Below are 14689 nucleotides of genomic sequence, written 5' to 3'. Positions count from 1 at the left end.
TCCAGGTCCTTCTACTTCCCCTCCTCCCTCCTGTCCCTCTGCAGGAGACTCTCTCAGCGACGGAAAGTTGCAGTCCCTGCTTCAGCCTGAGGGATCTCCCGACCACCGTGTCCAACCGTCGCCACCCTTCTTCGACTTCGACTTTGTGGAGCTCTCCTTAAGCACCCTCGATCACATCTGCGAGATCGCTGGTGTCGAAAAAGAACCACCCATGACGATGCTCCTGGACGGAGGCCCGCAGTTCCCAGGGCTGGGAGTGGGCAGCTTCGGCGCGCCGCGCCACCACGAGATGCCCAACCGCGAGCCGGCGGGCATAGGGCTGACTCCTTTCGGGGACTCGCCCCACGCCGCCGCCGCCGCCGCCGCCGCCTTCAAGCTGAGCCCCGCGGCGGCTCACGATCTGTCTTCTGGCCAGAGCTCAGCGTTCACGCCGCAGGGTTCTGGTTACGCCAACGCCCTGGGCCATCATCACCACCACCATCACCACCATCACCACGCCGGCCAGGTGCCCAGCTACGGCGGAGCCGCCTCCGCCGCCTTCAACTCCACGCGCGACTTTCTGTTCCGCCAGCGCGGCTCCGGGCTCGGCGAGGCGGCCTCGGGTGGCGGGCAGCACGGGCTCTTCGCCGGCTCGGCGAGTAGCCTGCACGCTCCGGCTGGCATCTCTGAGCCCCCCGGCTACCTGCTCTTTCCCGGGTTGCACGACCAAGGCGCTGGGCACCCGTCGCCCACCGGGCACGTGGACAACAACCAGGTCCACCTGGGGCTGCGCGGAGAACTGTTCGGCCGCGCTGACCCGTACCGCCCGGTGGCCAGCCCGCGCACGGACCCCTACACGGCCGGCGCGCAGTTCCCGAACTACAGCCCCATGAACATGAACATGGGCGTGAACGTGGCGGCCCACCACGGGCCCGGCGCCTTCTTCCGTTACATGCGACAGCCCATCAAGCAGGAGCTGTCGTGCAAGTGGATCGACGAGGCTCAGCTGAGCCGGCCCAAGAAGAGCTGCGACCGGACCTTCAGCACCATGCACGAGCTGGTGACACATGTCACCATGGAGCATGTGGGGGGCCCGGAGCAGAACAACCACGTCTGCTATTGGGAGGAGTGCCCCCGCGAGGGCAAGTCCTTCAAGGCGAAGTACAAACTGGTCAATCACATTCGGGTGCACACGGGCGAGAAGCCCTTCCCGTGCCCCTTCCCGGGCTGCGGGAAGATCTTCGCCCGCTCCGAGAACCTCAAGATCCACAAGAGGACCCACACAGGTAAGGAGGAGGGCGGGCGGGCGCGGGGTCCGCCGCGGCCGCGCGCCGCGAAGCCGACCTGCACCGCGAGGGAGCGAGGGGTGGCGGCCGTAGAGAGAGGCGGCGCCCCGCTGGGGCGGTTGGAAGAAGTAGCGCTGTCACTGTCCCTCCACCTCTCGTCCTCCCCGCCCCGCGGCGCTTTTGCCCAGTTCTAACTTCCCGGGCGGACGGCTCTGTGGTCTCAGGAACTAATTGGAACCTTCTCGCGCCCAGGAACCCACTGGCGCCGCCTCTTTTTGTCTCTTTCTGGGTTACTCTGGAGGGACTCCGAACGTGTGCAGAGAAATTGTTCACAAGCGACTTAGCTCTCGGCACCCAGTCGGGGGAGGCAACCATAGAAATGCTAATGAAAACTAACTTTCGGTTACTTCCGCTCTTTTTTACCCTTGATTGGCACATCTCCTAATTAAATGACTGGTACTTTTGTCGAACTATTTTTATTTGGAGTTCCAGGTTCAATTCAGTCCTCCGGGAGGAACGCTAACGTAGAAAAGGCACCCCAGTTTCGTGGCTTGTTCAGAGCATCTTGTAAAACTGTCCGGAGCCCCCTGGATTTATATAGTTTTCTCTTTTCGAACGTTAAGTACGACGACCTCAGCTTTTTAATGCTGGGCTTAGCAAAACCGATGCATTTGAAAGAGGCAAATTAAAAGGTACAAAGGAGGAACTAAAAGGGATTGTCCCGTCCTCGGTCCATTGTCCCTCCCGGGCTTGGCTGCCACGCTGAGATACCGGCGGAACGCGGCAGCGCTCGGAGGCCCCGGGCCGGGTTGCGGGGGGGAGGGGGGGCGGGGATACCGCAACTCGGGGGAAACTTTGGAGGAGCCAGGGTCTTGCCCTCCGGTTCGAGAACAAAGGGACTGGCAGGTTCTGGGCCGGCCCTGCCCTACCCCCGCCCCCGACCACCGCTCCCCACCCTAGCAGGCTCAACTCGCGCTCTCCATTTTTCTCCAGGGAAAAGAGATGCCACGGCAGCCCCCAGTCGGCGCTCCCTCTCCGGGCAGACCGCCGGGCGCTCTGTCTCCCGCTGCTCGGCCGGAGGACGCTCCTGGCCCTGACTCTATTTCCCCCCTCCCCACCCCCTTTGCGTTTCTGCCTTTTGCAGGTGAGAAACCTTTTAAATGTGAATTTGAAGGCTGTGACAGACGCTTTGCCAACAGCAGCGACCGCAAGAAGCACATGCATGTGCACACCTCGGACAAGCCCTATATCTGCAAAGTGTGCGACAAGTCCTACACGCACCCGAGCTCCCTGCGCAAGCACATGAAGGTAATTACCTCTTTATTAGCGGCCGGCGGTTTATAAACACTCTGCCCGACACCGGGCTGCGGAACGGAAGCGCCCGCGCTGCCAACCCTGTATCTTCCACGTTAAATCCGATTTGCTCCAGCGTTGACACCTTGAACCCATTGGGGGGACCGGGAGGGGGTACCGGGAGGGGGAGCGCAGTGGGGAGGAGGAGGGAGCGGAGGGAAAGATCAGTTGTTTACTGGGAAGCTCTAACCGAGCTCGCCGGGACTGGATGTCGCAGTGGCCGCCTCTCCCCGGCTCAACCCGCGATGAGAACTGAGAGTGCCCGCGCCGAACCCGGGGGGCGGGGGCGGGGGGCTGGGGGCTCCGTTCTTCTTCGGCTTCCGGTAAAACAATAGGGCCGAGGAGCGCGGGGGCATTCCCACAAAATTGTCGGAGCCCTCGCAGCGCCCAGGGCGCCCGTGCCACCTTTCTCTGTACCTGCTTTCCCAAGCCAGAGCGGTTTTGGCGAGACTTGGGCCCGGAGTATTTTATAGGGCCCCAAAGACTACGTGCTTACCCTGCTCCAGCTGCGGAGAAAGCATTTCTGAAGGGGCATGAATAAACTAGAGTACTTTATGCCTTTTCCACAATGCCAATCTTAGGACTCAAACTGGTTTGTTGACGAATGTCTTGGGGTTTTCTTACACATCGGTAATGTGGAAATTAGAAACAAAGCCCCCAAATCAGCAGCATTTTGTCTTTTAAGTGGGTCACTGGGCGGTCTTGCTCTTACAGTGCTCTTGTTTTTGCTTGCACAATGCCAGTTGGAATTATATTCATTATAATATATACATGTTAATTTTAGGTTCATGAATCTCAAGGGTCAGATTCCTCCCCTGCTGCCAGTTCAGGCTATGAATCTTCCACTCCACCCGCTATAGCTTCTGCAAACAGTAAAGATACCACTAAAACCCCTTCTGCAGTTCAAACTAGCACCAGCCACAACCCTGGACTTCCTCCCAATTTTAACGAATGGTACGTCTGAGGACAAACACAAACCCTGTTTAACCATAGAATGGACCAAATGCATTTTAAAAAGAAAACTGAGACCAATCAGATGGAAATGGAGCTGTAAGGCAAGAGGCCATATATAGGGCTACATCTGGTTAATTGCAATTGTCCAGGAAGGTTTTTGGGCAAGATCCAAAAGTAGCCATGCCCTTTTCTCAGGATTAGAAAATATGTTTTGGCATTTGAAGGATTAAAAAAAGATCTTCTCACTGCTTTTTCCTCCCCTTTCTCTTGCTCTCTGCTCACCCCATCCCTAAATGCCTTCAGTTCATTTTAACTCTTGTTCTGTTTCTTGAGAGGAAGTTATGGAAGGCTTATTGGTGGTGGTGATGCTAAAACTGATGGAAAAATCTTCGCCTTAGTGGTGATTGTTTAAACTCTCACAGTCTTAAACCGTGCCAAAGTCCTGTTATGTCTTGAACTTTTCCTCAAAGCATTACACTTGTGAATGTATTTTTGTCTAATGGGGTTAAAACTGTTGGTCAGTATTTTTTCAGGCTAAGGATGTGATGTTATTCTACACAAATTGTGACGTTTAGTATACAATTGCCTTTTGTAATAACTTTCTTTTTTTGTAAATACATATCCATTGATGCCATATTTATCGTTTGTAATTTAATTATTGCTACAAATGCCGGGAACTGAACAATATTTATGGATAAATGTTTTCTAACAAATTCTGTACAGCTTTTGATTATAACCGCTTTAGCATTAAATTTTATTGTTTTGAAAGAAGAACACAATTTACAATTTTTGAACCACTGACTCCTTTCTCTTGTTTTGTAACAGCCTCCTTCTACAAAGAGGAGACATGAGCAAATGAAATCTTGTTTGTTGGTATTTATAACTCACTCAGATCCCTTTTTTAATTGTTAAATTATTTTTCTATTGCAGTATAGATTCTTTACAGTGTCAGTTTCCATCTGGGAAGACCCTCCTTTCTTTAGCTCAGATGGTTGTTTAACTGCGAGTTTAAATGTGTTTGTCCTGGATTTTCGGCATGCAAATCAAATATTACTGATCAATTCAGTTAGTGGCCATGACATCTCAATCTTGTACTTCAAAGACTGAGAAGCTGGATTTAATCGTCCCTGCCCTACATATATAAACCTAAGGTAACCTAATGAGTTTTATGTCCCTTAGTTTTTTATTATCTTACATAAAAATGAACATTGTGGCAGGATGCATGTCTGTCTATTCTATCAAGAGATCACCCATATACCTATATATGTTTGTATCTATGACTTATCTAATCTGCCTATCAAATCTATCTAGCTATCAATATATTTTCAAAAGTAAGCATATGTCTGAAACAGTGATGACGAGTAAGGCCAGTCGAGGCATGCTTACTTATGATTAAAGTGCTTCTTAAAAGAACCATAGTCCATTTACAATTTTGGAAGGCACATGTTGGTTTGTTTTGCTGTATATAGTTCAATTCGTAATTATCACAATTATTCATAACATTTTTATAGCGGTGTAATAACTGCAGCTGTTCTGAAATATTATGGAAAGAAAAAACATTTGCAAAATATGTATTTTTAAAAGTTCATGGTTTGTAGGCAAAGATGTTAAGAGCATTGTTTCCATTAAAATCAATAACAATGAAAAATGGTTGTTTGCTTTGTGATAAAATATTAACAATCCGTTTAATCTTAAGTGAAGCAACTCATTTGGACAGACAGTTTTTTTACAGTTGTTATATGAAAAAGAAACATTACTATTTGGGGGGGGTGGAGTGGGTAGAGTATTGAGGGTTTTTTTTTTTACTAATTTAGGGTGCTGTTTAATATTGAGAGCCCAATCTCTGCATGAATAACCAACTTGCAAATCAGCAAATAGAATGGTGGAGATAAGGAATTGTAAAGAATTTAGAAATGTAATGAATAGGCTTAAGTATCTCCTTCTCTTGAAGGAGCAGTACTCTAGGATTTGTGGTGGCAGTCAGTTTGGTATTATTCATAATCATTTTGATTCTAGAATTTTGTTTATTGTTCTTTTTGAAGAAATAAAGTCTTGGCACAACTATTTATGTTATAACATTTTTGTATTTGGTGCCTGATTTTTTTCCATGTTCAAATAAATCAACCTTAAATTGAAATGCTCAGAGAAGTTCTGATGATTAAAAGAAACTTTGATTCCTTGGATACAGTTGAAACAGTCAAGTTATCTACTAATCTTTGTCAATAGACAATTAGTTATTGACAGTTTCTAATTGCAAATTGCTTTGGATGTGATTTCTTGTTTGTGGAGAACGGTTTTTTCCGGGTTTTTTAAGGGAAAGGCCTGAATGCCATGAACGGATTGGGATGCCTTCACAAGTGTGAGCAGGTAACCTGGTCAGTCTACTGCTCCTACCCCCAGACATTCTAGTCTTGACCTTGACATTGAGGGTGCTGGACCAAATTCCTATTTCAGGAGTTTTCCTTCACTTCAAACCAGAAAGCATTTTAAATGCTCAGCAAGTTTTCAGAAAGTGTGTACTCATAAGATTGGCTTTACATGTGTTCCAACTGAAGTCTAAGTAATGTTTTTCTTCTGAAATGTGCATTTAACTTCCACAGTTTACTGTTTTCTCTATGAATTTTCTCTCCACCCCCAACTTCACCTAACCTTAAATGACAGTAGAGTGATGGGTTGGATGCAAGATTGTTTCAAAAACTTGCTTCTCCCACCCCCCCATTAAATACATTAAACAGCCATCTCCTTAGGAGACATTAAGTTTGATCTTTCTTTACTAGGCTTGAAATTATTCTGCCATGAAAATTTACAGTAGAGCATTGTGTCCTAGAGGGGAAGATGTGAATTAACAATGATGATAACCAATATTAAGATAATGTGAAAGTTTTGCCACTCTACATGATATCCTTTAATATGGATGTAGCATCGTTATTTCTCAGTCTATCCCTCTGCCCTTGTCATTTGTTGCAAAGAAAACTTTATATTTTAGTAGAAAACTTTTCACAGATTTTCTTTCTATAATCTGACTCTGGGAGTACATATTCTTCAATTTTCAGCAAGTCTCTTAAAGAATAAGCACCCACCCCCCACCCCCGCCGCCCAACAACAAAAACCTTTGAAACCCTAAAGATAGACAGGCTGGAAAACATGAGTGTCAGCTGGATTCTTAGTAAGAAGACGGTTATTTTACTTCTTGTACCTGGTAAGACCTTTGTTAAAAGTCCATTATCTTTTCCAAAATGGGTGGTTTAGTTTAAGATTTCCACGAAGGTGTCTATTTTCAGGCAGACAGCAGTCGGGACTTCATCCAGTTTGGAAGGTTAAAGATCAGGGTCCAGGCTAAGCAGGGCTGTGGGTCCTAACTACCGCGGAGGTTGAAGAACTAACAGGGACCGCCTCTGTTCACAAAGCCTCCTAGGAAAGTTGTGTTCAGGACTTCCTCGCCCCTCCCACCCTCCTCGCCGCCCGCTGTCTCTTCGCCCCTGGCTCCTTCTCCCCTTATAAAATCCCCAAAACAAACGAAAAAAGCCTAAGGGCCTTGCTTCTGAAAGAGTCGCCACCGGTTTGCCCATCCCCTGAACCGCGCGGGATCTCAGCCCCGCAGCCGGGCTGGTTTTCTTTCGGGCGGTCTTCCCCCACGAGACCTAAGTCTAGTCGGGCTCGGCTCCGGGACGAGGCGTCGCGGAAGTCAGGGCTCCCGCTCGGGGTCCTCAGGCCCCTGGTGGGGGCGCCCGGGGTCCCTATGCACACACCAAGTTCTTGCAAGGCCCGGTCGAAGCTGGGGCCGGGGGGGAGGGGACCTCATTTCCTAGGGTCAATTCTCTTGCGGTCTCGGCCCGCTGACCCTTTGACCTCCACCTACAGGGCCCTTGGCGGCCGTAAGCCGGCGGTCGCCCGGGCTCCGAGGACGCTTCGCGCCCCATCGCCTCCCGGCCTCATTAGGCCGGCGGGTCTGTAAAGCAGGAATCAGCCGCTGCCTAATCCGGACCTGGGGTCAATATGAGCCCAAACAATGGTGAGCTCCGAAGGCCACAGCGCAGCGCTGGCCGCAAACTTTGTGTTCCATTCATTTTCTGAAGACGGTGGGGTAGGGGAGGGAGGGGAGGTACTCGCACGCCCGAAGGCCGATCCCGGCGCCCGGGGCTCTTCAGTGAGAGTCCCCGGTTTCCGGCCCTCCCGGTCTCATTGCCGCGCCAGGGTTTTGGAAGGGCCGGCAGGGCTCGGAGCCCGATTCGCGGCCCGCGCGAGGGCCCAAGGGCTGGCCTAGAGGGGGCCGCCCCCGCGCCAAGAACAAGACTTTGAAGTGGGTTTTTAGCGTGCACGTGTGAGAGCCGCGCCGGGGCCGGAGCGGGGGCCCGCTGGGAGGAAAGCGGAGGCTCCGGCCCGGACCGCCCCCCTCCTCCCCCGCGCCCCGTCGCTCCGGCCTTTTCAAGCCTCGGCCGGGAACCGCCGGCCGCCCGCGCCCCGAGCCCGCGCTGCGCGCAGGCGCACAACCCGCAGCCGTCGAGTCGGATTTCGCTGCGAGGGGGCGGCGGGGGAGAGTTGAAAGCGGCTCGGCGGCGCCGCGGCCTCGGCCGGGCCGGGAAGGGGGGCGGAGGGCCGGACGGAGAGAGGGGGCTGGTTTTGGGGCGGCTCTCGGGTCGGAAACATGGCGGCCGGATGCGAACCCCCGCGGAGCGCAGCTAAGCGCTGACGGCGGGCTGCCGAACTGTTGTGTGGTTTCAACTCCCTTTTATTCCTCGGCTCGGAGCGCCTCGCGGGAGAATGTAGGTCGTGGCGGCCGAGCGCAAAATTGTTAAAAAAAAAAAAAAAAAACGGAAGCGGAGAAGTTCTTCCAGGGCATCCTGGGCGTGGGAAGTTGGCGAGCCTTCTGGGGGCTGGGGTTCCCGGGCGGGGTGGGGGGAGGCTTGGACCTGAAATCTACCCGAGGCCTCCCCACCCTCCGGACCCGACAGAAAGCGTTTCTTCTCCGACCCCTCGGGGTGGGGGATGCCGTTTTGAGCTTCGTGCCCGAGTCGGGATGCTCCTGCACCTTCGAGTCGCGAAAAATGCCAAGGAGTGGACACTGTTCCTTCCAGGACAATGGCGGGGCGCGTGAGCGGAGCACGGAGGCACCATTTCCAAACTGGGTGCCCTGGATTAGCCGCACGGATATGCCATTGCGAGTTCGAACCCTACACGTTGCTCAGGCCCCGTTTTCTGCATATCTCATTTAAACGCGGGACTATGAAAAATAGCACTGTGCGCGCTTTTGTGTGTGCTGTTAACAGCTGGTGGTCTTACGAAAAAAGGGACAGGAGAGAAGGCCGTGATTCCGAAAACTTTCGTTCAGCTTTTGCTTAAACCGCCTTAATGCTGGCGTGTGAAAGAACCCCTGGTAGCTCTGGGCGTGTGAAAGAACCCCTGGTAGCTCTGGGATCTCGAGTCCGTGTTTTCTCTGCAGGGAAAATGGAGCAGATGTCTTTCGTGAGGGGGAAAAAAAATGTCGGCTTTTAAAAATGTAGTTTTTGACCCCCGTCTCCTCTAGGAAAATAAGCAGCACGCATTCTTTCAGGTGGCGTCTTCGTGGAGGCCAACAGCTAAACGAAAAGCCAGCCTTCTGGGCTGCCCACTGGCGAGGATTTGGGCTCCTGAAGGTGTGGGCCAGCTCCCGTGGGCCACCTTGAGAAGGGCCCCAGGTGGGTGGGCAGGTCATTAGCAAAGCTGGCGCAGATCTGGGGGGAAATCTGCAAAACAGTGCCTTTATCTGCAGAGAACAATTGATGGGGTTGTCTTTCCTCCTTTTCAGTGCACAAAGAAGACGGCTTTGGAGCAAGAATTTGGAATATGCATTTAAGTTGTCGTGCTTTGCATTGGAAACCCCTGGGCAATTAAAATAAGCCTGCCTTGTAGTATTTTCTGTCCTTTTCTTATGCGTGGTTCCTGCAAATCAAAGGGGATGGAGTCCCTTCTACCGTTTGTAAACTTGTTTTGAAATAGCCACCAAACAGATTTTTACCCCTTTGGGCGAAGTTTGCTTCCAGGGTTCAGCCTCTTCACCCCACCCTCTGACTGGAATAGAGTATTGACATCTTTGAGAGAGCAAAGGAGGTAGATGGTGCTTGCTGTATACTTTATTTTTCCATGCTGTAGTTCGAACCCTGAGATTTGAGCTTTTTCCTGGCTAAATCTCTTGGTACCAAAAGTGTCAAAAATGAAAAGTTGATTAACTTGAAAAATCTTTAGCCAATGGGTAGGCAGTTTGTCTCTCTGAGAACTGCAGTGCCCAGAACGTCTCTAAGATTGACTTTGGAATCAAGCTAAAGATGCACTGGTGAACTATCTCCCCTGGATGCCTGCGGTGTTCTTTGGGTCATTTGATATGGTAAAACTGGTTGATTTTCATAAGAGTTACATGAATGGAATTTCTTCTAAACTGGACTAATGACAAATTGGTAGAACTCTTATATTTGTTTGAATGATAACTCCAAAGGGCACTGCTTTTCCCTCTGAGGTTTGGTTTCTACCATCACTATTGAAATTTACAGCTTGAAAAACACTAAGTTTGCAGGAAGCCTTTAAAGGGGGGAATGTTCAGAGGACTTAGACTAATAATAACACAGGAGCAAAATGTCTTTGAATAAGATTCTTGTTGCCAAAAATCTGTTGAAACTAAAGAAAACATTTCTTTAAAAATCATCTAATAGAGCAAACAATTTTGTATATTTTTAATGTGATGACAGTCCAGCCTGTTTATTGATCTGATGAATAGAGAAATATGAGCCCTATAGTAACTGGAAAAATAGCCTTCACCAAATGTCAAGTTTCTAAAGTTTGTTCTCTGATAGAGTGTGTATGTTGTCTAATGTGTTTTATTAGAACACAACCTATGTAAAGACCATTTGAGCATAAGGTGTTAAAAATAGAAGATTCCATTGTGTTTTATTATACGCTAGCATTTAAAACAACATATCCAGTAATGTTTTATGATATTTTTCTAAGAGTAAATGTAGCTTGTTTTGACCTATCTGCAGTTCACTTTTTGTTTTTTTGCCAGTGTTGTCCTGCTTGGTATCCGGGACAGTCTCTAATTCCTGATGAAGAGCTTGATACTGACGTTGGTATGCAGCAGCCAGCCCTCCATAACACTACCTATCCTAAATGCAGGGTTAATGCCGAACCTACTGTGCAAGAAATGATTTACTGATGAGGTTTCAAAGAAAACCACATCAATTTGGATGTCTGTTACCTTGAAGTGATCATTTTAAGAGTAGTAGCTTCTTCCCTAGGTATAAAAAGACTATTTTCTTCTTTGGTGTATTTCATTCTGTGTTGAGCAATCATTTGTGAAATGAAAAAGTGAAAAAGCACACCCCCCCCCCCACACACACACCTCCAGCCAATTTAGGATCATGAACGCAAAGATGGAGGTGAAGACTAGCCTAATTCAGTGTGTATTATCTCATGCATTGTGTTGACCTTGTTGAAAATCTCTTTCAAATATCTGCATTCCGCATGTAGAACTAAAGTGTTTAAAACTAGAAATATGAATGCTTGTTTTGTTAAATTTTTGTTTGTGTTCAAAAAGCAACATCCAGGATCTCTACAATCGACTTAAATAAAACCATTTAAATTATTTTTTGTGATTATTGTTTTATTGCAGTGACAACCATAGCCCCTAACTAAATCCTCAGTGATCAAATAACCTTGATTAACCTGTTGAATTGGGACAATTTATATTCTATTCACATCTTTCATGATATAGCTTGGCTTTCACTGAGCAATAAACTTGGGAAAAAGACCCACCCCCCTGAACAGACCCTAACTGTTTTGAGCTCACAGTGTTTTCCCAGAGGAACTCAGGGCCAGGTGCTGGGGAGGTCCTGGGGACCTCCAGGGGAGGGGAGGAATTCAGAGTCAAGGATTGACTGGGATGATTAGAAGGAAGGACTGGAGATAGGAGTTTGGAGAAAAAAAGAGCATTTGAACACCGCTATCTGGATGAGAGAGGAAAAGACAAAGCTGAAAATAACCTTAAAGGAGAAAGGAGGGCCTTTGGAAAGGGGGCGTTGCAGCATAGCACATTATATGGATATAATTCAGAAGCTCCAAAGTGGTTCTTGGGGCAGACAACTTGGCAACCATTGATTGGAACACTTACAGAATCATGGAATATAGGTGTTATTAAAACACAAGTTGTTGTTAATTAACTGTAGTGTTAGAGAAGATGAAGACACTTCAGAGAAATTCTTCAAACTCCAGATACTTGATTTCTCATTTTAAATTTAACATCTGTAATCTAATGTGATCTCTGAGTGGCCATCATTCTATTTATTTGACGTGATTATGCCATGATGAGGTATTATAAAATTGCAGCCTGATAGAGTATATTGCTATTGGTTCTTTAGATCCAATTTTATTAAAATTTCTGCTAAGTAGACTGATGATACTGGAATTTTTTAAGTAGAGGGAAAAACTGCTCCTCTCCCTCTGATTTTTGTTGTTCATTTACATCAAGAGTTGGCGTACAGTCCAGTCAGGAAAGACTGTGATTCTTTGCTCCCTAGAACTTGACATTCTTATATCCCCCTAGAAAGATGTTAGTAGGAATTTTTGTTTTGTTTTTGTTTTTAAGAACAAGAACTGTGTTCTTTCAGACAGGCAGTGGAGTGTTATAATGGGATTATTAAGAAAGCCCTTGGAAAGGTAAACTACCAAGTTGTGCATGAGCCAACTGCACTCTGATAATAACACCTCCTAGGGTTATTCTAAGGATTAAGCAAGAAAATGTCCATAAAGAGCCTGGCACAGAGTAGGGCCTGGACAAATGTTAATTCACTTCTTTTCCTCTTGCAGGTAGCTATTGTTTCATTGCTTTGGGGTGGTTTTGTACTTTTAATATTATGGAATATTTTACTAAAAACATAGTGATTTGTACTTGGGTGCAAATTAATGCAGTTTCAGAATATAAATGGAGACTTAGGGCATTTAAGAAATACTGCATTTCATAAGCATAATCACTGGATCAGGCATGTGAGTTTATGAACATGGCTATGAATATTTAAACACATAAAATTAAAATGTTATTAAATGCCTGTTGTTCATTATCTTCCAATGAATACACTTAACTCTTAGATTAAAAGTAAGTTGTGTACTTAAAAAATCTGTAAACATAGTAATTTAATGGTTTAATTTGACAAAATTTTTTACTTTAGTCAACAGCTTCTTACTATATTTAAATGACAATTTTACAATGTGAAAATTGGCGTTCACATTTAAGGAAAAGATTAAATCTTATGATGCCTTAAATTATTCAGTTTCCCTCTACTAAATTTATGTTAGTATTATGCTGGTGTGACTATAGAGTAATGAGGCTGATTTTCTTGTGGGGCTTGGAAGCTTGCTCTGAAGGCAATTCCCAGAGAGGAGTCCCCAAAATGTTTTGACCAATGTCAGGATCCTTAGAATGAGTTTATGGACTCCCTAGGTGATGGCCTCACTTCAGATACAAAGCAAACATCAGCCACCAGTCATTACAGCCATACTTTTGTTTTTTATTATGCTTTTAAAGGATACCCTGATTATGTTAATAAAATTGAGGCTTAAATGAAAATGTAGAAAGTCTCTATTACAGCATTATGAAATGTATTTTTCACAGCCATATGTCTATTTATGCAGTAAAACAAGACAGAAATACCAACACACGAAGCTCTTCCCAGAGGAACTGACGGGCGAGTATTTCTTTCCTTCCCAAGGATTTTGGGGGCTTGGAGCTTCCCAGAGAGTCTGTACTGCTGCATGATAATGGCTTTTGTATAGAGGCTTGGGGGACATTTCATTATTCCTTTCTTCACTGGTTTATCACCTTTGTCTATCTTTCTTCCTGACCCCGCCCTATTAGAAGCGCAGGTCCAAGGTGGTGGTAAACTTATTTTGAGTATTGGTTTGTTGTCACCGAGTAAGAACAAGGTTATATTAAAGAACCAACTTGAAAACTGATGTCTAGTGCAATACTGTGGTGCCTCCCCTGGACGGACCCTTTTATAGGTGTGATCACTCTGGAGTCCAAAAATCCAGTCAGCCCAGCCTTTTCCTATAGAACGGGGTGGGGCAGGAGAACACCCTCTTACGTTTTTCTTAGAGAAGAATTCAAGTGCTTGCTCCTTCTTTTTTCTTCTTGTACTTTGGGTTAAAAGCCCTTTTAGAAAACATTGGGTCGTCAGAAACCTCACTAAAGAAATGAGAAAAATGTTATTGCTAAAGATTTCCTCTGTAAATGTCCCAGAGTCGATAATAGGAGCCTATTTGTAGTACAGATAAATAAATGCATTTTAACATCTTGATATAAATCCAGTGCATGGAAATTGTTCACAAATGATTCACTAATGTTACCCAGCCAGAACTTACACGGAAAAGCTACACTCATATTCTATTTTTGCAGCTAATCATCCGCAGAATGTGTAATTGGTTAGGCCAGCTGATAAGATTTCTTTAGAGATTTCACTGTTCTTTACAAAAATATTTAGTCAGGGTATACACTGAGATATGACGTCTTATTGGTTGTGGTGATAACCCAATACAGAAGATGTTCTGTTAACTTCTGACCATTGACATATTAAATGAAGATGTTCAGTTGAGCAACATCAGTGATTTCAATTGATTCATCAATCGCCAGTATCTAGCAGCCATCATGTTTCACTTTGCTAACAAGCTGATACCCCACATCTGATGCCAACAACTCTGGTCTTTCAAACAAATGACATGTTTGATAAAGAAATCTTTTCAAAATCATTATGCACTTCAGCATTTGTCGTTTCTTCCAGCACAGCATCTGTGCATCTGTTCCATCAGGCGTCTATTCCTTGATCATTTCTGAGCCTTCCATGATTTTTGAACCTGATTTGTGGCTATATCAAGGATATGAAATGAAGCTGCTTCTTCCATTGAATGTTCCAGTGAAACACAACGTTTACGTTCAAGGCACTAGATTTAATCTTGTGAATGAGACGGCAGGGAAGCGTTTTCACAGGACTTTCTGATAAGACATCCTTATGAAAGAAATTGAGTGGGGGAGGGGAAAGAAGCCCTACTTTAGGAAAAACATTAAGGACATCTTTTTTGTTGTTGTTGTCTTTGCTATG

At 46.5% G+C, this 14689-nt stretch overlaps 1 protein-coding gene across 2 annotated transcripts; it reads left to right on the top strand.

Annotated features, from left to right (window-relative positions):
• The first annotated feature begins 211 nt into the window (after positions 1-211).
• Positions 212-10922, top strand: ZIC3 (Zic family member 3). 2 transcript variants are annotated; one of them, XM_070289646.1, is made up of 3 exons: positions 212-1265; positions 2410-2573; positions 10606-10922. In XM_070289646.1, the coding sequence occupies exons 1-3, from the start codon at positions 212-214 to the stop codon at positions 10753-10755; spliced, it is 1368 nt and encodes a 455-aa protein (XP_070145747.1). In that variant the 3' UTR covers positions 10756-10922. The 2 variants fall into 2 exon arrangements, with proteins under 2 accessions (XP_070145747.1, XP_070145746.1); XM_070289645.1 differs by lacking the exon at positions 10606-10922 and adding an exon at positions 3403-3582.
• Positions 10923-14689: the final 3767 nt, after the last annotated feature.

This window comes from Ovis canadensis, chromosome X (genome assembly GCF_042477335.2).
Source record: "Ovis canadensis isolate MfBH-ARS-UI-01 breed Bighorn chromosome X, ARS-UI_OviCan_v2, whole genome shotgun sequence".
Classification (NCBI taxonomy): Eukaryota; Metazoa; Chordata; class Mammalia; order Artiodactyla; family Bovidae; genus Ovis; species Ovis canadensis.
Note: the sequence above shows the minus strand (reverse complement) of the source record. Positions and strands in the feature narration are given on the sequence as shown.

What these genes read in the sequence shown, in the direction of transcription:
- ZIC3 (XM_070289645.1), top strand. Translation starts at nt 212, where the DNA reads ATGACGATGCTCCTGGACGGAGGCCCGCAGTTCCCAGGGCTGGGAGTG. An exon ending in CCACAAGAGGACCCACACAG is followed by an intron (nt 1,266 to 2,409) that starts GTAAGGAGGAGG and finishes TGCCTTTTGCAG; the next exon opens with GTGAGAAACCTTTTAAATGT. An exon ending in CCCTGCGCAAGCACATGAAG is followed by an intron (nt 2,574 to 3,402) that starts GTAATTACCTCT and finishes TGTTAATTTTAG; the next exon opens with GTTCATGAATCTCAAGGGTC.